General features: G+C 41.8%; 2 protein-coding genes across 3 annotated transcripts in view; one reads left to right on the forward strand and one right to left on the reverse strand.

Moving 5' to 3' along the window:
- Positions 1-20,928, reverse strand: part of ATOEP16-4 (Mitochondrial import inner membrane translocase subunit Tim17/Tim22/Tim23 family protein) — a 215,308-nt gene that overhangs the window by 43,190 nt on the left and 151,190 nt on the right. The window lies entirely within an intron of this gene.
- Positions 5,763-6,597, forward strand: LOC149175635 (uncharacterized). The gene is made up of 2 exons (XM_089423860.1): positions 5,763-6,271; positions 6,394-6,597. Exons 1-2 carry the CDS (start codon positions 5,813-5,815, stop codon positions 6,595-6,597), a joined length of 663 nt encoding a protein of 220 aa, XP_089279986.1. The 5' UTR covers positions 5,763-5,812.

A 20,928-nucleotide genomic window follows, 5' to 3' on the forward strand; every position in this document is an offset into this window, starting at 1 on the left:
GTATAGATCTCGGTGATGATTACAGGGTCTCCTCCTTGATGTACAGATCTCAGTGCAAGGAAATTACAGTCTCAGCTTAAGTAAAGGATTTTAGTGATACAGTCTCAGCATAGTTATGGCAAGGAAGATCTCGTTGGAAGTAAAACACAGTGATAGTCTCAGTGATGAAGGTGATTTCAGGATCCCACAGTAGCACACACAATCTCGGCATAATCATGATGAGAAAGTCTCATAGTAACACACTCTGTCTCAAAGGTGCAGTCATGATCTTAATCATAGATATGGTATTAATGGAGACACAGATACAAAGTTATAATCTCAGTGAAGGTGCAACTATGAAACAGTAATGATCTCAGTGGATTTAGGTACAAATCCCATTCATGTATAAGGAGATCTCGTTGGTATGATGAAGACCTCGATGAAGGTAGAGCAATGGTGTTGCAGCAATAATGAAGATCGTGGTGGTTTAGTAGTGATGGCCTCAGTGTTATCTCAGCAATGATGAAGAAGAGGATTGGTGTCTTGGTTTTGGAGTGGCCTAATAGGTCAGGGGTCATGGTCTTGGTATTCATCAACTGGAATCTCTATAAGAAGAATTTTGTGCTGGTTTTCCTCTCAAAGAGTGAGAGGTTTTGGCCCTGGAAGAATGCCAACATCGTGTATTCTTGTCTCTTTTGTTTTTGGTAACTATTTGATGAACTAAGCAGACAAACTCTAATAATAAGGAAAGATTGTACTAAGAAGGAAAAGATAAAACACCTCATAAATAGTTATCATGCTAAGAAGAATCACATTAACTCTAATTGCCCTAGATTCTTCAACATGGTACCAGAGCTAAGGTGTTGAAGTCAAAGGAAAGGCAGCAAAAAGAGACATACAAGGATCAGTTTTCAAGGAGGGCATCAAAGCAAGTTGAAGGGCTTTGTCAAAATTGAAGAATTAGTCTACAACAAGCAGTCTACCACAGCAAGGGTTTTTGTCTATATGATCGAAGAAGCAGTCTACAACAGCAAGATCTTTTGTCTCCACAGTCATCATCAAAAGGACACCAAGACCCTCATCAAATTGTCTACAAAGCAAGGTAGCTTGAAAATCCCCAAAATCAAAAGATTACATCATCTTGGAGAAAGTCAAAACCCTAGAAGCAATCTTGATCTACACTACAAAAGAAGGCAAACTGAAGGCAACAAGGCATGGACATCTTCAAAGGATCATCTCCTTGCCCTAAAAGAAGATCATCCAAGGAAGCAGCAAATCATCCTCATCAAGAGAAGCAACCCTCTTTCTATTGAGGTAATGTGAAAATTCTATCACTGCAACATTTGATTTACTTTGCCTACTTATTTCAATAAGTTATTTATGAAATTCCTTCAATAAACATTAAAATAAACTCTGTTGCAAATATCACACCATAATACAGAAACAAACACATGCACAAGAATCAATACATCGACACAGATATTTTAGACAACAATCCCCGGAAAAACCCAAAGTGGGAAACCCGATGCAGCAAGGGAGGATTTTATTATTCAGCAATTCTTCAGTACAACAGGGTGCCAAACTGGCTTACCCAACAGAGAGAAAAATTCTCCAACACTTCTCCCAATCCTAGCGTGTTAAGTTATGGTATGTTCTATGCTTATAACAGTTTACTTATCTTTCTTATTATTATCCACAGATTAGCAATCACATGTACATAAAGTAAAGTGCAGATAGAACATTAAACGATCGACAGAAAACAAGCCAAGACAAGAGACACAAGATGTGGCGACTAGCCAGGGACAAACCCTAATGTGGGGAAACCCTTTGATCAAATCTTCCTTTATCTTCAATAATTCAGTAGAGAGAAATAGTACATAAATCTGATTTACATCAGCAGCAGCAAACCCTAGATTAGCAGCATCAGCATCACCGGCATCAGTATCATCGGCATCACTGGCATTAGCATCACCAGCATCATCGGCATCAGCATCACCGACATCATCGGCATCAGCATCATTGGCATCACCGGCATCAGTATCATCGGTATCACCAACATCAGCATCATCAGCATCACAGGCATTAGCATCATCAGCATCACCGGCATCAGCATCATCGGCATCAGCATCATCGACATCAACATCATTGGCATCACCGGCATCATCGACATCACCGGCATCAACCCTAAACTAGGGCAGTCTATATCTTGTAAACCGATCGTCGGATCGGCTTGATTCCTTCACCAAAAAATGCAGCGTTCTGAGGAGTCAGATCCACCTACAGTGCAGTTCAGAGAGGGAGAAAGATGGTCAACGCTGGTCAAACTTCAGATCTGCAGTTGCAGCCCTAAATCTGCATCCTTCCTTCAACACATGTGAGAGAAGAGTCTCTTTCTACGCAGTAGGAGAAGAGCCTCTTTTCTGCACAGAAGAGAAAGATGTGATGAGAGAGTGCATCCAAATGAGGAAAAGGCCTCCTGTATTTATACACAAATGTTGATGAATGAATAGATGTGAGCCTACATGAGCTGCTAGTCGGCTTGATAATTATTCTGTAATCAAAATAAATTCATATCTCCATAAATACTTATCGGAATCGGATGATCTTTAGATCAATCCTACACCTCCGGACGAGAGGAATCTAATAAAAATATTATCAGCCATGAATACGATGACCCACATGGAGTTTGGCCCTAGTTGCAAATTTTAACACAACGTCAGCCTGGCTAACCTCTACGTAGCTCCCAGACACTCTACGTCAGCCCCTGCTTGACTGCGTCACCCACGCAGGCCCTCTAGTGACTGTGCAGTCTCCTGCTACCTCTGCATCTACTTGAAAGGCTCTGCGTCTGCCTCTCCAACCTCTGTGTTGGTCTTTTGTTGTTGATCCCGACTTTCTGTTCCGTAGTTGCTGCCTCCCGCTCCTCTCCAGACCACTAGTTCGAATTTCTCAGCTAACCCCACTCCAGAAATCGAACTGACTGGTCTCCCTCAGTGTCTCTTTCAACTGACCCTCAAGCCTCCTCTTATATTTTTCCTGTTGGTCCTTCAATGGCCGAGATTAAATCTCTAATCAATTGCTAAGATTAGATTTGGCTTGATCCGACTTTTGGAACCTTCTAACCCAGTTTTATATTAATACTCATTAATATTTTATTTTCCCTATGTTTAGACTTGGGAACTCCATTAAAAATATTAATTATTTTAATATCTCCCAAACCGGTTAGAATCTGCCCAAACCATTTCTGGGTCTTGGAGATCTCGTGGGATTTAGCTTCTCTACCAATTTTCATCGCTAGAGCACATTCGATGCTATCCCAAATCAACACTCCCTCTTAGCGAGGACTGTGCTCTAGTAATACTCCACACTGAGCATTACTCTGATCCAGTGTTGCACGAAGCGCCCCCCCCCCCCGCTCCGAAGCTCCGAAGCGCGCCCCATACGGAAGCGCAGTACGAAGCGCCTTCCGAAGCGCGCTTCGGAAATTAGGAAGCGCGATTCGTAAAAAAATTTGCGCTTCCTGGAATTTCCGAAGCGCGCTTCGTACGGCGCTTCGGGCCGCCGAAGCGTGGCGCTTCAGAGCAGGAAGCGTGCGCTTCACGCACGCGTACGCTTCGGCGGAAAGGGGCGCACCCAAGGGAGAAAAACAAATTTCTTTTTAATTTTTTTTTAAAGTTAAGTTAACTCAACCTTAAGGGGGTGGGTTAGGGTGAGGTTAGGGTGAGGTTAAGGTGAGGAATGAAAAGAATAAAGCCCCCATTCATTCCTCATTTTCTCACTTTGAGTTTATGAGAGTTGGAGAAGAGAAGAGAGGAGAGGAGAAGAGAAGAGAGGAAAGGAGAGGAGAAGAGAGGAGAGCTTGGAGGAGTGAAAAAGGAGGAGCTAGGAGAAGGAGGAGGAGCTTGGAGCAAGAGCTTGGAGGACTTCATCTACAAGAGCTAAAGAGGTAAGTTCAAACCCCAAACTCCCTTGTTTTTTTGAAAAAAAATTTGTATTTTTCTCCTCCCTCTCCTACTCTTTCCCATTGTTTCTACTTGCTCCTTTATTTACAGGTTGCTGTTGTCCACCACCTATATCCATATTCCAAGATGGTGTTCTTTTGGCTTCTATGTATCATTCCACTCTTGGTTTTAATGATGGCAAGGGTGAGGAATAGAAGGGAAGAAACAGAAGAGGACATTGGTGATGGTCCTAATAGTAGTGACCCAATGTATGATGAGGAGTAAGGGTTTGAAGAGGAAGGGGATGAACTTGAAGGGGACACTGAAACACAAGATGGGAAAGCTACATCAACACCCTTGTGGAACTATGTGACCAAACTTGATGGGGGAAAGGGTGGTGGATCTTACAAATTTGTGTGCCCTCATGGTTGTCATGGAGGAAAACCATATTGTGGTTCATATACCCCTCTGAGGAGGCATCTTTGTGGGGTGCTGGACAGTGATGAAAAGAAGGGTTCTGTGGGGGTACAAATTTGCCCAAACATTTCAACTGAAGAAAGAAGAAAATACATCCAAATAGAGATGGCTGCACAACAAAAAAACAAGAAACAAAAAACTCATTCTGAATCAAGTGCAACATCTAAATTTGGTAGTTGCTCATCTCCTCATGGTACTTCTGCAAGCTCTGGAGGTAGAAGAACAATAGGGGATTTCCTTAATGTTGTTGGGAGGGATGATGTGGATGGAAAGATAGTCCGTTTTCTTTGTGCTTGCGGTGTACCATTCAATGTGCTTCGCTCTCCCTATTGGCATGAAATGGTAAAGGCCATCAATGAAGCCCCAAAAGGATACAAGGCCCCCAACTATGAGAAAGCTAGAACAATGTTATTAGAAAGAGAAAAAGCTAATGTTCAAAGAGCTTTGACACGTTTTACAAATGAGTGGGTAGATTCTGGGGTATCCATTGTATCAGATGGGTGGACAAATATTAGAAACCAACATTTGATAAATGTTCTTGGTGTTTCTTCTAGTGGTGCAGTATTTATTGCATGTCATGACTCCTCCTCCATCACTGCATCTGCACAAAACATTGCAGATCTCCTATTGAAATCAATCAAAGATGTTGGTCCGAATAATGTGGTTCAAGTGATCACAGATAATGCAGCAAATTGTAAGGCAGCAGGAAAAATTATTGAGCGTACTCATCCACACATCTTTTGGTCTGGGTGCCTGGTTCACACATTGAACCTTTTGATGCATGATATTGTGAAACACAAAGATTGTGGGTGGATTGTTGAGGTTTACAGGAAAGGGAAGCAGCTCATTAAATTCATCACAGGGCATACAAGGGTAAACTACTTCTATGGCACTTACTCCAAGTTGCAATTGCTTAAAATTGCAAAGACAAGATTTGCTAGTTATTACCTCACCTTTAGGCGGCTAGTGAAGGTGAGACAAGCTTTAACTAATCTGGTGTGTGCTGAAACATGGGATGAAATTAACACTGACACAGATGGTGCTAATGCAGTCAAGGACACTGTTCTTGACAGTTACTTTTGGTCACAGGTTAAATATGTTTTGCAATTCACCAAACCAATTTATTACATGATCAAGTTTGCAGATTCAGATCGACCAGTAATTGGGGAGGTGTATGAGCAAATGGATAGCATGTTGGGGCAGATTAAAGACATTGATGAACCTAGAGATACCACCTTGTACAATTATATTCGTGTAGAGGTGCAAAACCGATGGGAAATGCTAAATATTCCATTGCATGCATTAGCATATGTTTTGACACCTAAATACTATCATCCATCATGGCTTTCAACACCAGCACCTGGGGGGGAAGCAGGAGAAAACCACACCAAGATAAAGAGGTTCACGAAAAATATATGGCTGCATTGAGTAAATTAATCCCTGATAAGGAGGACGCTGCATTGGTACGGAGACATGTGAGCAACTATACGCTCAACACTGGTCCATTTGGGAGCATGCATGCAATTAAAGATCGAGAGACTTTTTCTGCTCTTGAGTGGTGGAACATGCATGGAGGGGGTACTCCACTTCTACAGAGTTTGGCATTGCGGGTGCTATCACAGGTGGTAAACACTTCTTCTGCAGAGAGGTGTTGGAGCTCTTATTCTTTCATCCACAGTGTTAAAAGGAACAGGTTGAGTTTAGACCGGGCAAAGAGCTTGGTTTATGTTCATTACAACTTGCGATTGTTGTCCCATTACTGTGAAGATGCAAAGTCTAATAAAGACTTGTTGATTTGGGACAAGAATCCAGAGGAGCCCAATTTGGAGGATGGAGTGTTGCGACTAGAGCAATTAGAGGATGCTCTTATCCAGGTATGTCCATTGTGGTATGAATTTTCCAATTTTCCCTTATAAAGCATTTCTCTAATTCATGTTTTTAATTTTTTTGTTAACTAGTGTTTTTTTTTTTGCATGAATTTTTTGAGCGATTCTAGGATGATGATGACCGTGTTGATATGCCACCACCCCCACCCCCATCTGGTCCCTTGGTTCCTAGGTTCCATGGTTCAACACCAACAGCAGGGGGTTCTTCTTCATCAGTTTCAGTGCCACGACTTACACAGGCACCATCTTCTTCATTGCCCCCACGTGGAGGCCCGCCACCACATTCTATTCGTGGTGGAAGGAGGAGAGATTAGTAGATATATTCACAATCTACTACTTTTTGTCATAGATTACTCATTAGACTTGTAGACTTGTGAATTTGAATTTTGAACCTTTTTGGCTTGGCGGTGACCAAGTGACATATTTTGTAAACATTATTATTTGAATTTTGGACATGACAAATGTTGACAGTTGCTCACTTGCTAGATAAATCATAATATGCTCTATGTTTTATGTTTTATAATATGCTTAAATGTTTTATGTTTTATAATATGCTTAAAAATTTGATGTATGTTTGTAATAGCTAGAATATAGATGATTGTTGTACATACTAGTAACTACAATGGAATCATGGATGCCATATCTATCTTGATTTATGCAAAAATATGCATGTTTTCATGTCTTCTACAATTAATTTGGTATTTGGGATGTTTGTTTTGAGTATAAATGCAAAAAAATATAAATATATATATATATAGCAGACGCTTCCGCGGACGCTTCGCTTCCTAGATTTTTGGAAAATGACGCTTCCGCTTCCGCTTCCGCTTCGCTCCCGCTTCGTGCAACATTGCTCTGATCATAAGGCATCGGTACCTGTGCTGATGCTAAGCCTCTCTGCCCAACATCCTCTGCTCTGCTGCATCCTGTATTGTTGCCCATGGCTTTATCACTGCCACTACTACATCTGTACTGCAGCTCCCTCTGCATCCGTGTTGTTGTTGGTCCATCTTCCCAACACTGCATCTGCATTGCAACTCTCTCTGCATCCATGCTGCTGCTGGTCCTTCTTCCCAACACTGCATCTACACTACAACATCATATCCATTTCTGCTAATGAAATGGATTCTTTATCATCCCCGTCTTCTCCCTGAAATAATCAAACTTGGTTCTTCCAAGGGCCTTGGTGAGGATGTCTGCCACCTGTTCTCCTATAGGAGTGTAGCTCAATTGTACAACTCCTCGTTGGACACAGTCTCTGACAAAGTGACACCGGATATCAATATGCTTTGACTGATCAAGAAACACTAGATTCTCAGAGAGCTTGATGCAACTCTGATTATCACACATGATCATGGTCGCCTCCATTTTCCTTCTGAATAGGTTCACAAGCAGTTTTCCAAGCCATATGGCCTCACACGAAGTTGTGCTTGCTGCCATATATTCAGCCTCAGATGAGCTCAAAGACACGGACTTTTGTTTCCTATTGCACCAGGAAGTTATTCCTAATCCAATGTTGAAACAGTACCCAGAGGTACTTTTTTGATCCACTAAGCTTCCTGCCTAATCTGCATCAGTAAATCCACTCAATCTAATATCCTTACTTGTTAAGTTATGGTATGTTCTATGCTTATAACAGTTTACTTCTTTTTCTTATTATATTCCACAGATTAGCAATCACATGTACATAAAGTAAAGTGCAGATAGAACATTAAACGATCGACAGAAAACAAGCCAAGACAAGAGACACAAGAAGTGGCGGCTAGCCAGGGACAAACCCTACAATGTGTGGGGAAACCCTTTGATCAAATCTTCTTTTATCTTCAATAATTCAGTACAGAGAAATAGTACAATAAATCTGATTTATATCAGTAGTAGCAACCCTAGATCAACAACATCAGCATTAGCGGCTTCATCGTCAAACTAGGACAAACGATCTCACAAACCGATCGTCGAATCGGCTTGATTCCACCACCAAAAGTTCGGGCTTCATGAGGAGGTTCAGATGAACCTACAGCGCAGTTCAGATGAGGAGATATTCTGGTCCACGCAGGTCAAACTTTACTTCTGCAGTGGCAGCTTCAGTTTCAGCAACTTCCTTCAAACTAGGGCAGTTGACATCATGCAAACTGTCTATCGGATTGACTTGATTCCACCACCAAAAGTTGCGGCTTTCAGAGGAGGCTCAGATGAACCTACAGCATAGTTCAAATGAGGATATCTTCTGGTCCATGCAGGTCAAACTTTACTTCTGCAGTTGCAGCTTCAGTTTTAGCAGCTTCCTTCAAACTAGGGCAGTCGATATCTTGCAAACTGTTTGTCGGATTGACTTGATTCTACCACCAAAAGTTGCAACTTCCAGAGGAGGTTCAGATGAACCTACAGTGCAGTTAAGATGAGGAGATCTTCTGGTCCACGCAGGTCAAACTTTACTTCTGCAGTTGCAGCATCAATTTCAGTAGCTTCCTTCAAACTAGGGCGATCGATATCTTGCAAACCGTCTATCGAATTGACTTGATTCCACCACCAAAAGTTGCGGCTTTCAGAGGAGGTTCAGATGAACCTACAACACAATTCAAATGAGGAGATCTTCTAGTCCACGCAGGTCAAACTTTACTTCTGCAGTTGCAGCTTCAGTGTTAGCAGCTTCCGGCTTCACATGTGTGAGGGAGAGACCCTTTTCTGCGCAGTAGAGAAGAGACAATTTTCTGCACAGTAGAAAGAGAGAGATGTGATGAGATGAGTGAGTTGAAATGAGGAAAAGTCCTCCTGTATTTATACACAACATTGGTGTTTGAATAGATGCGATTGTTGGACTTCTGAGCCTACATGAGTTGTAGGTCGGCTTGATAATAATTCCATAATCAAAATAAATTCATATCTCCATGAATACTTATCAGAATCAGATGATCTTTATATCAATCCTACACCTCTCAACAAGAGGAATCTAATAAAAATATTATAAGCCATGAATAAGATGACCCACATGAAGTTTGGCCCTAGTTGCCAATTTTAACACTCCCTCTCAACTAGGGAGAACTTCATCTGCAGTCTGTCTATTGGTCGTTACTATTCATCCATCAAATGCACTACCCTGTACAACCTAACCCTTGCCCTGCTTTGCTCTATTCTGCCTATTCTGCTTTGTCTTGTTCTGTGCTGTACTGATCTGTATTGTTTTGCTCTGTTCTACTCTGCTCTTGCATTATTCTGTTCTGCTCTGCTTTTGTCTGAATTATGAAAACGAAGAAATGATCGAGGATTTATCATACTGACTCAAAGTCAGTCTCAGAGGATGTACCACTCGTTCTAGACTAGTCTCAACCAACCCGAAGTCAGCGTCATAGTGAGTACAACTCCACTGGTCCCAGACCAGTATCATCCTCCACTGACTCAAAGTCAGTCTCAGAGTGCATACCACTAGTCCCAGATCAGTCTCAACCGACCTGAAGTCAGCTTCATAGTAAGTACCACTCCTACCACTAGTCCCAGACCAGTATCGCAGTCTTAGAGAGTGTAGCACTGGTCCCAGACCAGTCTCAACCAATCCGAAGTCAACGTCATAGCATGTACCACTCTCACTGGTCCCAGACTAGTACTGCACTAACACGAAGTCAGTCTTAGAGTATGTACCACTGGTCCGAGACCAGTCTCAACCGACCCGAAGTCAGTGTCAGAGCATGGTACAACTCCTACCACTGGTCCCAGACCAGTATAATTGATCCCAGACCAATGGAGGTCATCCTAACATAGGGAGTACGGTAGATACAACGATGCGTCCATTGGTACTACTATGGTTCCTAACTTCATTTCCCTGCTCTTTGATCAGATGAGAGGTACTTCCCATGAGTCCCAAACTGCATGGGTAGGATGGCTCGACAGGGGAAATCATCAATCCTGTCCTCACAGGAGAACACATCAATCCTACTACAATCACCATGGAGAACACATCAATCCAGGCCGCCATGGAGAACACATCAATCCAGGCCTCACAGGAGAACACATCAATCCTGCTACAATCACCATGGAGAACACATCAATCCAAGCCTCACAAGAGAACACATCAATCCTGCTACAATCGCCATGGAGAACACATCAATCCAGGCCTCACAGGAGAACGCATCAATCCTGCTACAATCGCCATGGAGAACACATCAATCCAGGCCTTGCAGGAGAACACATCAATCCTGCTACAATCTCCATGGAGAACACATCAATCCAGGCCTCACAGGGGAACTAATCATCTTGCTACACATGAGAGAAAATCATCCTGTTCCACAAGAGAGCGAATCACCTTGTCCCACAAGAGAGCGAATCATCTTGTTCTAGTGCGCACCACCAAGAGAGGGTGAGTCACCCTGTGGTCGTATGTTGCTCCAGTAAGAATCGCAAGCCCTCAGAGCTCCTAAAGCTCAATGTATGCAACATGTACAAGGGTTTCTTGACAACTCCAAGTCATTTGGGAAAATCACAGATTAGATCTTTCCTCGGTGCTTTGACAAGGTGTATTGACCTGTACATCATCTTAATGTGATGGAGCCTCCTTGCTCATCGACTTACCATATCCCAGATGATGTCTATCTGCTAGAGAAATCGATGAATACGGGATTCCTCAGTAATCGAATCCCACCTCTAGTTGTTACAGAGAATCACAGTGGTATGTGTTCAAACAGCTCACTGAAGAGCTTCCCCAACCACGCAAATTCATACGAAATCATACTCCTAGATATGTATCCGGTCTCGGCGGTGCTTATGGAAACCGACTTCTGCTTCCTGCTCATCCATTATATCGAAGCAGAATCCAAAGAGAAACAACACTAAAAGTGCTCCAGTGATCCTCCACACTACCTGCCTAATCAGCATTCAAATAATCATGCAGTTTCATATTTCTGGTAGTGTATCTCAATCCATGAGAGATTGTGTCCTGAAGACATCTCAGAAGATTCTTGACACCAATCTAGTGAGGCTCAACCAAATATGAGCTCACAATGCTAACTGCAAAACATATGTTCGGACAGAAGTTCACCAAGAACATCAATGTGAATGATTTTTTGAAACTCAGAGGCATTTCCCAAATCTGGTCCGACATCACTACCATATAACTTCTAAAAGTTAAGATCCTCGAGGTAGTCACAGGTTTGCAGTCCATCATACCAAATCTTTTCAGAATCTTCACCACATATTTTCCTTGAGATAGGAAAATTTCCCTTGGCTTCTGCCACACTTCAAGTCCTTGGTTCTTCATTTCAAATTCAGAAGCCAACTCCCTCTTACATTTGTGAATGAAAGGGTATGCACCTGTTAGAAAGAGGTCATCCACATACAGCACCAGTATGAGAGGCTTGTCATCTTCAACCTTAAAGTAAAGGTTAGGATCGGCTTCACTCCTAGTGAATCCTAGCTTCATCAAGTAGCTATCGATCCTCTCATACCATGCTCAGGGCGCTTGCTTCAGCCCATAGAGAGCCTTCTTCAACCTGCATACATGAGATTTTCGATCATAAATCTCAAATCCTTCAGGTTGCTCCACGTAGACCTCTTCTTTGATTGAACCGTGCAAGAACGTGGTCTTGACATCCACTTGATGTAGGTTCCATCCTTGTGAAGCCGCAAGGGCTATGATCGAGTAGATGGTCGTATATCTGGCAACAGGTGCAAATATCACATCATAGTCTATACCTTCCTTTTGGGAGAAACCACGAGCAACAAAATGAGCCTTATACTTTTTTCGTACTTCCATCTGTTGCATTCTTTATCTTGTAAAGCCATTTAGAATTGACAACTTTCTCGTCCGGGGGGCTGGGAACTACATCACAAACATCATTCTTCATAATAAACTCATGTTCTTCGTTCATAGCATCCTTCCATATTTGATGCTTGACGGCATCTGAGAATGATGAAGGCTCATTTTGTATGATCGTGCTCATGATGGTCAGGTATCCTTGATACCTGTTAGGTTTCTTACTTTCACATAAGGTTCCTTGGGGTGTAGCATGTCCTTCAGCATCATCAAGTATCCCCCTAAGCCATAAAGGCCTCTTCCTAGAAAAGGGAGGCTCAAGTAGATAAATAGGATCCATCGATTCTTCCACATCAGGCTTGTTACATCATCTACCCATAGAGACAGCTTCCACAATCGTACGGTTCTTCCTTTCCGCCACACCATTCTGCTCAGGAGTATGTGGTGTAGTAGTCTCCCTCTTAATGCCAACCTCAGATATGCCTGAGTGAACCAATTGTAATATATTGGAGGTCTTGCTTAGGCTTGAGGGGAATGGTCCCTTTTGAGCTTTCCTTCGGCACATCACGGACATACACCTTCTTTCTCTACTTGGAATTCGGGCATCCCTGTTACCATCTGTCTTACATCGGGTAGGGCTTTGTAATGAAGGTGGGCAAACCTCCAATGCCAAAGTTTGGACTGAAGAGTTGTGTCACAAGACATGACACCTAGCGGACTTCCACCGACATGATATAAAGAATCAACTCAAAACCCAAGAGTGAAAGCATCTTTAACATTATTTTTCCATATATGTACCTTGCCATCGCTGAAGGTTACCTTGTAGCCTTTGTCTTCCATTGCCGAGATGGATACCAGGTTCTTTTTGAGGTCAGGTGCATTTAATACATCCTCGAATTTCTAGCCTTCTTGAATCGTTGTCCGCTTCCTTGATTTCTAGCATTCCTTTTACCTTTGCTATCAGAGGGATTTTGATCATTGTCCCAGTGTGAATCCTTTTTATCAGGGCACTCCCTTGCATAGTGACCTGCTTTATCGCAGATGTAACATCGTCCTTTTCTTCCACCCTTAGGTCCAGCGTTTTCTTTTGATTTAGTCCCGGAATTATTTCGTTTCTTAGCATGAGAAGAAAAGGCAGTAGAAGGACCTTTAGGCATGGGCATTTCTTGCTCTTCTACCCTTGTTTCTTCTTGAATGCATCTAGCCATTAATTCCTCGAAACCAGGAATTATATTATTGTTCAGAAGAGTAGTCCTGAACACGTACCATTCAGATGGTAATCCTCCAAGAGTCGTGAGTGCCATTTCTCTGTCAGTAATAGTCTCCCCAATAGATAGGAGATCGTTCTTGATCTCGGTGATTCTTAAGAAGTATGCTTGCATACTCTCATCTTTACCCTTCTTGATTTCCCTCAACTTATTTCTAAGAAACAAAACTTGATTTGCATCATTAACTATAAATAAACTCACCAGTCTATCGTAGATTTCCTTGGATGTGTCCAGTTCAGAGATGTAGGCCACCAAGTGCTTGTCGATAGAGTCCCGGATGATCTTCTGTTTTGACTTCTCCGGTTTTCCATTTGTACCAGGCAATAGCGGATGCATTTGATGGAGGCTCAACAATATTGCCTCTTACATGGTCCAGCACTCCTTGATCTTCTAGGGTTGGATCGATAGACATCTTCCGTCCGTGATAGTCAGCTTTCTCACAGAGCTTGTCTTCGGCAGGAAAGAGTGTTGAGGACCCCATCGTTCTTTTAGGATAGCCTTGCCAATCTTCTCTTCGGTGATTGCTCTTGCTCTTGCTCTTGCTCGGGCTTTGTCTTCACCTTGGCTCTGATACCATGTTAAGTTATGGTATGTTCAATGCTTATAACAGTTTACTTCTTTTTCTTATTATATTCCACAGATTAGCAATCACATATACATAAAGTAAAGTGCAGATAGAACATTAAACGATCGACAGAAAACAAGCCAAGACAAGAGACATAAGATGTAGCGACTAGCCAGGGACAAACCCCACAATGTGTGGGGAAACCCTTTGATCAAATCTTCTTTCATCTTCAATAATTCAGTAGAGAGAAATAGTACAATAAATCTGATTTATATCAGCAGTAGCAAACCCTAGATCAGCGGCATCAGCATTAGCGGCTTCATCGTCAAACTAGGGCAGTCGATATCTCACAAACCGACCGTCAGATCGGCTTGATTCCACCACCAAAAGTTGCGGCTTCCAGAAGAGGTTCAGATGAACCTACAACGTAGTTCAGATGAGGAGATCTTCTGGATCACGCAGGTCAAACTTTACTTCTGCAGTTGTAGCTTCAGTTTCAGCAGCTTCCTTCAAACTAGGGCAGTCGATATCTTGCAAACCCTCTGTCGGATTGACTTGATTCCACCACCAAAAGTTGCGGCTTTCAGAGGAGGTTTAGATGAACCTACAGTGTAGTTCAGATGAGGAGATCTTCTGGTCCACGCAGGTCAAACTTTACTTCTGCAGTTGCAGCTTCAGTTTCCGCAGCTTCCTTCAAACTACGGCAGTCGATATCATGCAAACTGTCTATCAGATTGACTTGATTCCACCACCAAAAGTTGCAGCTTCCAGAGGAGGTTCAAATGAACCTACAGCGCAGTTCAGATGAGGAGATCTTCTGGTCCACGCAGGTCAAACTTTACTTCTGCAGTTGCAGCTTCAGTTTCAGCAGCTTCCTTCAAACTAGGGCAGTCGATATCTTGCAAACCGTCTGTCGGATTGACTTGATTCCACCACCAAAAGTTGCGGCTTTCAGAGGAGGTTCAAATGAACCTATAGCACAGTTCAGATGAGGAAATCTTCTAGTCCACGCAAGTCAAACTTTACTTCTGCAGTTGCAGCTTCAGTTTCAGCAGCTTCCGGCTTCACATGTGTGAGGAAGAGACCCTTTTCTACGCAGTAGAAAAGAGACTCTTTTCTGCGCAATAGAGAGAGAGAGATGTGATGAGATGAGTGAGTTGAAATGAAGAAAAGTCCTCCTGTATTTATACACAACATTGGTGTTTGAATAGATGCGACTATTGGGCTTCTGAGCCTACATGAGTTGTAGGTCGGCTTGATAATAATTCCATAATCAAAATAAATTCATATCTCCATGAATACTTATCAGAAACGGATGATCTTTATATCAATCCTACACCTCTCAACAAGAGAAATCTAATAAAAATATTATCAACCATGAATAAGATGACCCACATGAAGTTTGGCCCTAGTTGCCAATTTTAACATTACTCCTAGTTTACAAGAGTCCATAATCGACTATTCCCTATAAATATCTGAGAACATGTTTAGTTGCTGCCCAGTGCGCCCTCTTTGGTTCCACCATGAACTGACTGAAGTGTTGACAGCATCGCAAATGTTCAACCTGGTATTGACTAGATACATGAAGGACTCTATGAGCTTCCTGTCTAAGGTGGGATCAACATCCTTGTCTTCTGATGCATCAATCTTCTTCCAGTTGGTGATCATTGAAGTAGCCATGGGTCTACAGTCCTCCATCCTGAATCTTTTCAAGATTTTAGTAGTATACCTCCCTTGCCCAAGGAAGATCTTTCCCTCTTGCTGCCAAACTTCCAACCCAGGAAATAATGCATTCATCCCAAATCCTTCATATCGAATTATGTAGCTAGATTCTTCTTACAGTCCCTAATGAGCCTGGATGATCCTGTCAGAAAGAGATCATCCACATACAATACTAAGATCAGCGGCTCATTCTCTACAACCAGATAGTAGAGATTTGGATCTACACCACTCTTGACAAATCCCATCTTCTGCAAGTAGCCATCGATTCTACCATACCATGCTCTAGGTGCTTGTTTCAGCCCATACAAGGATACCATGCTCTAGGTGCTTGTTTCAGCCCATACAAGGCTTTTTTCAATCTACATACATGAGACTTCTTCTCATGTGTCTCAAAGCCCTCTGGTTGTTCAATGTATACCTCTTCTTCTATTACCCCGTTCAGAAAAGTTGTTTTCACATCCATCTGATGAATCTCCCACACCTTCTAAGCTGCAAGAGATATCACGGTTCTAATAGATGTATACCTGGCTATTGGAGCGAAGGTCTCCTCATAGTCAATTCCTTCCTTCTGAGCATACCCCTTAGCCACAAACCTAGTCTTATATTTCTCAACATTGTCATCTGCAGCATATTTGATCTTGTAGATCCATCTCGAACCTACCACTGATCTGTCTTGAGGCCTTGGCACTACCTCCCAGACATCATTCACCATAATGGAGTTGTACTCCTCTACCATCGCATCTAGCCAAACCTGATGTTGAGCTACCTCCTGGAAACTGGCAGGCTCCCCATCCTGAGCTACTAATGCCTGATATCTTTTTGGTTGTTTTCGCTCCCTCTTACTGTTTCTTGGCGCACCGATGAAGTCCTCTGCATCTCGCAGAATCTGACGAAGTTCCCTGCTAGTTCTTCATCTGCTAGCAGGTGCTTTTGTTAGCTCCTCTTCCTTATCCTGTGAATCTTCCTGACCTGAGGAAGAATTCTTTACTTCTGTTGGTTGAAGAGGTTTAACCAACACTCCTCTTTTGACTGCTCCTCGGAAGGCATCTCACGAGATTTTCTTAAAGCCTTGTCCTCCATGATCTTTACATCTCGTAGAACTACTACCTTCCTGCTCCCTGGAACAGAGATTCTGTATGCCTTAGCGTTCTCGCTATATCCCACCAAATATCCCTTTTCCGCAGTTTGATCCAACATTTTTCTCTTTTCCTCGAGTACGCAGCAATATGCTAAACTCCCAAATATCCTGAAATGACTGACATCAGGCGTCTTCCCTGAAAAAACTCTCTGGAGTAATCTTGCCCAACGCCCAACGAGGAGTCCTGTTCTGAACATAGACTGTTGTGTTGCATGCTTCTTCCCATAGGAATTTTGGTATACCCTGATCATACATCATGGCCCTAGTTGCTTCTACAATAGTCTTGTTCTTCCTTTCTGCTACTCCATTCTGTTTCGGATTGTAGGGAGTTATCCACTCTCTTCTATGCCCTCCTTAGCGCAAAAATCAATGAAGTCCTTATCGACATACTCTCCACCATTATCTGAGCGCAAAACTTTTATTTTCTTCCCAGTCAGATTTTCCACCAGAGCCTTGAACTCTTTGAATCGACTGAAAGCCTTGTCCTTGGTTTTCAAAAAATAAATCCAAGTTTTCCTTGAGTGGTCATCAATGAAAGTAAGGAAATACTCGGCACCACTAAGAACTTTGACAGACATAGGTCCGTAGATATCTGAGTGTATCAATCCTAGTACACTCTTGGCCTTGTGTTTGATCCTAGGAAATGTTGCCTTGGCATACTTTCCTAGGGCACATCCTCTGCATACATCATCGTGTTCCATACTAAAATCCAAAACTCATGTTACAGTGCTCCTGAGAATTCTCAGAGCTCCATGGTGTAAATGTCCCATTCTTTTGTGCCATAGGTCATTCAAGTCCTTGTCTCCATGACTACCTATTAGTGCCATTGGTGATTCTAATTGTAATCTATACAACCTGTTACTTTTGATCCTTATCTGCACTTTCTTTTTCTAGCTCGATTGTTTGACGTATACCTTATCCTTGATGAAGTAGACGCCATAGCCCTTGCCTTGAAGTTGCAACTTAGAAAGTAAGTTCATCCCCAATCCTAGTACATGCAGCACATTTATAGCACGAAACCGTTCTCCCGATTTTGTTTGAAAAACTATGGTACCCTTCCCTATTGGAGTACACTTTGCCTTGTTCCCCATGGTGATTTGAAAGTTCATCTTCTCTTCTCGATATGCTGAGAAACGTTATCTGATTCCCATCATATGCCAAGAGGCTCCGCTATCTATATACCATACTTCTAATGATGCAAAACTAGTCATACCAGCCACTTCTTCTTCCAGCTTGGAAGCCAACATAGAGAAATCGAAATCTCTTGTGCAATTTTCTGAAAATATGTGTGAGTCCCCTAACGTGGATGCCTTTGCATCATGGTCTCGACCCATAACTGATTTTCCCTTCCTATCTCTGATTACTCCCTCTGATACCATGTGAAAATTCTATCACTGCAACATCTAATTTACCTTGCCTACTTATTTTCAATAAGTTATTTATGAAATTCCTTCAATAAACATTAAAATAAACTCTGCTGCAGATATCACACCATAATACAGAAACAAACACATGCAAAAGAATCAATACATCAACACAGATATTTTGGACAACAGTGCCCGGAAAAACCCAATGTGGGAAAACCGGTGCAGCAAGGGAGGATTTTATTATTCAGCAATTCTTCAATACAACAGGGTCCCAAACTGGCTTACCCAACATAGAAAAAAAATTCTCCCAGACACTTTGCGTCAGCCCGTGCTTGACTGCGTCAGCCCTGGGTCTCTCTGCGTCACCCACATAGGTCCTCTCGTGACTGCGCAATCTCCTGCTGCCTCTGCATCTGCCTCTCCTACCTTTGCACTGGTCTTTTGTTGTTGATCCCGACTCTGTTCTGTACTTGCTGCCTCCTGCTGCTCTCCAAACCACTAGTTCAAATTTTTGAGCTAACCCCACTCCAGAAATTGAACTCACTGGTCTCCCTCATTGTCTCTTCCAACTGATCCTCAAGCCTCTTATATTTTTCCTGTTGGTCCTCCAACGACCGAGATTAAATCTCTAATCAATGGCTAAGATTAGATTTGGCTTGATCCATGACTTTTGGAACCTTCTATCCTAGTTTTATATTAATACTCATTAATATTTTATTTTTCCTAAGTTTAGACTTAGGAACTCCATTAAAAATAATAATTATTTTAATATCTCCCAAACCGGTTAAAATCTGCCCAAACCATTTCTGGGTCTTGAGATCTCATGGGATTTACCCCCTCTACCAATTTTCATGGCTAGAGCACATCCAAAACTATCCCAAATAAAAAAGAAAGGCTTTCTCATTTGAAAGAAAATCATTCAAGAGGAAGCTCTAATGCATCTACCGCTTCCAACATGATCAAGGTGAAGATTTCATCTTCACATCTCAAGTAAATATTTTTCATTAATCAATTTGGTAAAATGACTTCATGATTGCAAGGAGATCTATAGGTTGGATGGGTCATCAAGATTCCTTGCATGAAGGAAGATAGTCACAGTCCTCTAAGTAGCTAAGGTCATTGAACATATCAAAAGGTCTTCTCTGAATTCATGGAAAGGGATACTTATGAAAGATCCCCTCATATAGCAATATTGGAGACATCAAAGAAATGTATATGATAAACTCATTCTCTAAAGGTGCAATGAAGAAGGTCACATGAAATCTAATCTACATGAAAGTAAAGGGTATCAAAGGATGTAGGATATCTTCATAAGGTTCCATCTACAAGATCTAAGAAGGAAGATAACCATCATTTATTCATAATGCACTAACAAATAATCAAGGTAACAAATATCCATGGGATAAGAAAGTTACCTCATTCGACAACTTATGGTCTCTATGCTAAATAGAGAAAGACAAGTTGATGACAAAATTATTGAAGGTTAAAAGAACTCAAACATGTGCAGAAAGGAAAGGCAAGTTTGGTCCTCAAGCAAGATAGAATAAGTATAGCTAAGATTCAATGCTATGGAAAGATTATAGAAAGAAGCTCATATCACTGGAAAGATGGAGGAAGCTGAAGAAAAGGGGCCAAGGAAAGAGGGAGTAACAAATCTCTACTATGAGTAAGATGGTATCCCTCACAAAAGGGTCCTATCATAAGCTCCTAGATCTTGTGTTATAGACATGACCAAAATAATAAGATGCATCATGGCATCATGAAATCATTAGAAACAAGAACTCGTGACATCACCATGGGAGTCATGAAGGACAAAATCCATGGCAGTCAAACATCAAGGATATAGCTCTTGGAAACCTCATTGGACATTGAAGGAAAGAAAGAAGTCATCCAAGAAAAGGCTCATCACACAACAAGTTAGAAAGGAAGCATCTGCTAGATGGGGACATACAAGATCCTCAAGATTCTCGAACGGAATCCTCATTAGAGGGTTCACTAATCTAGAGAGGAAGCAAGTATTTCATCAGGAACTCCAACTTATGAGATTCATTGGATGATGGTGTGATGACAGGAAGGAGATCAAGGAATTGAAGATCTTTTCAATCAAGGAAGCTACTGGAAGAAGCCTAGATGACCTAAAGGTGAAATAAGGTATGTACGCTTGTGTTTAAATTTATAATGTCATGTCATATCATTGCAAGTAACATGGATCATTACTTCTATCTTAAGAAGCATGATCAAGAGAAAAAGGATCTCCTCTGAAAGGATGTAGGAAGGCATAAGTCACACTAGATGAAATCAACATAATATATCCTCATATGAAGTATGAGGTAGTTGACTACAAGTAAGAAACTCGGATTAAAACCTCCTGGGAATGAAATGTGTGAGGAAAGAAGAGATTGTGAGATATGCAACCCTGGTGAAGGCGATCAACATCCAAAAAGACCAAAAAGATTTGACTAAGAAATCTCCCAGAAAAATATGAAGACTCTGATGAAAGTCCAAACAAGATAAGGACCCTTGACAATGATATCTTTGGGAGATGTGTCAACATGTATGCAGGATGTTGATACCTACAGAAAGATGTCATGATGAAGAGTCATCTCGTAAGGTATGATTTGATTTAATGTTAAGTTTTGATTTCTTCAATTATATCTGGATGAGTGCATGCAGGGCTACTCGAACAAGAATTATAAGTACAAGTACAACTACCATTCATGTGGTGGATGGAAGAAGCATGATGAGAAAGAAGTAGCCATATGATGAAGGTTCCAGAAATGAAGAAGGCCGTTGTCCATGAAGAAAGAATGACATGACGAACTAAGGAAGAAAGTGATCGATGGTTGTT

The sequence above is a fragment of the Pinus tabuliformis genome, chromosome 4_1 (genome assembly GCF_031772625.1).
Source record: "Pinus tabuliformis cultivar Carrire ecotype Pingquan chromosome 4_1, CPIR1, whole genome shotgun sequence".
Taxonomy (NCBI): domain Eukaryota; kingdom Viridiplantae; phylum Streptophyta; class Pinopsida; order Pinales; family Pinaceae; genus Pinus; species Pinus tabuliformis.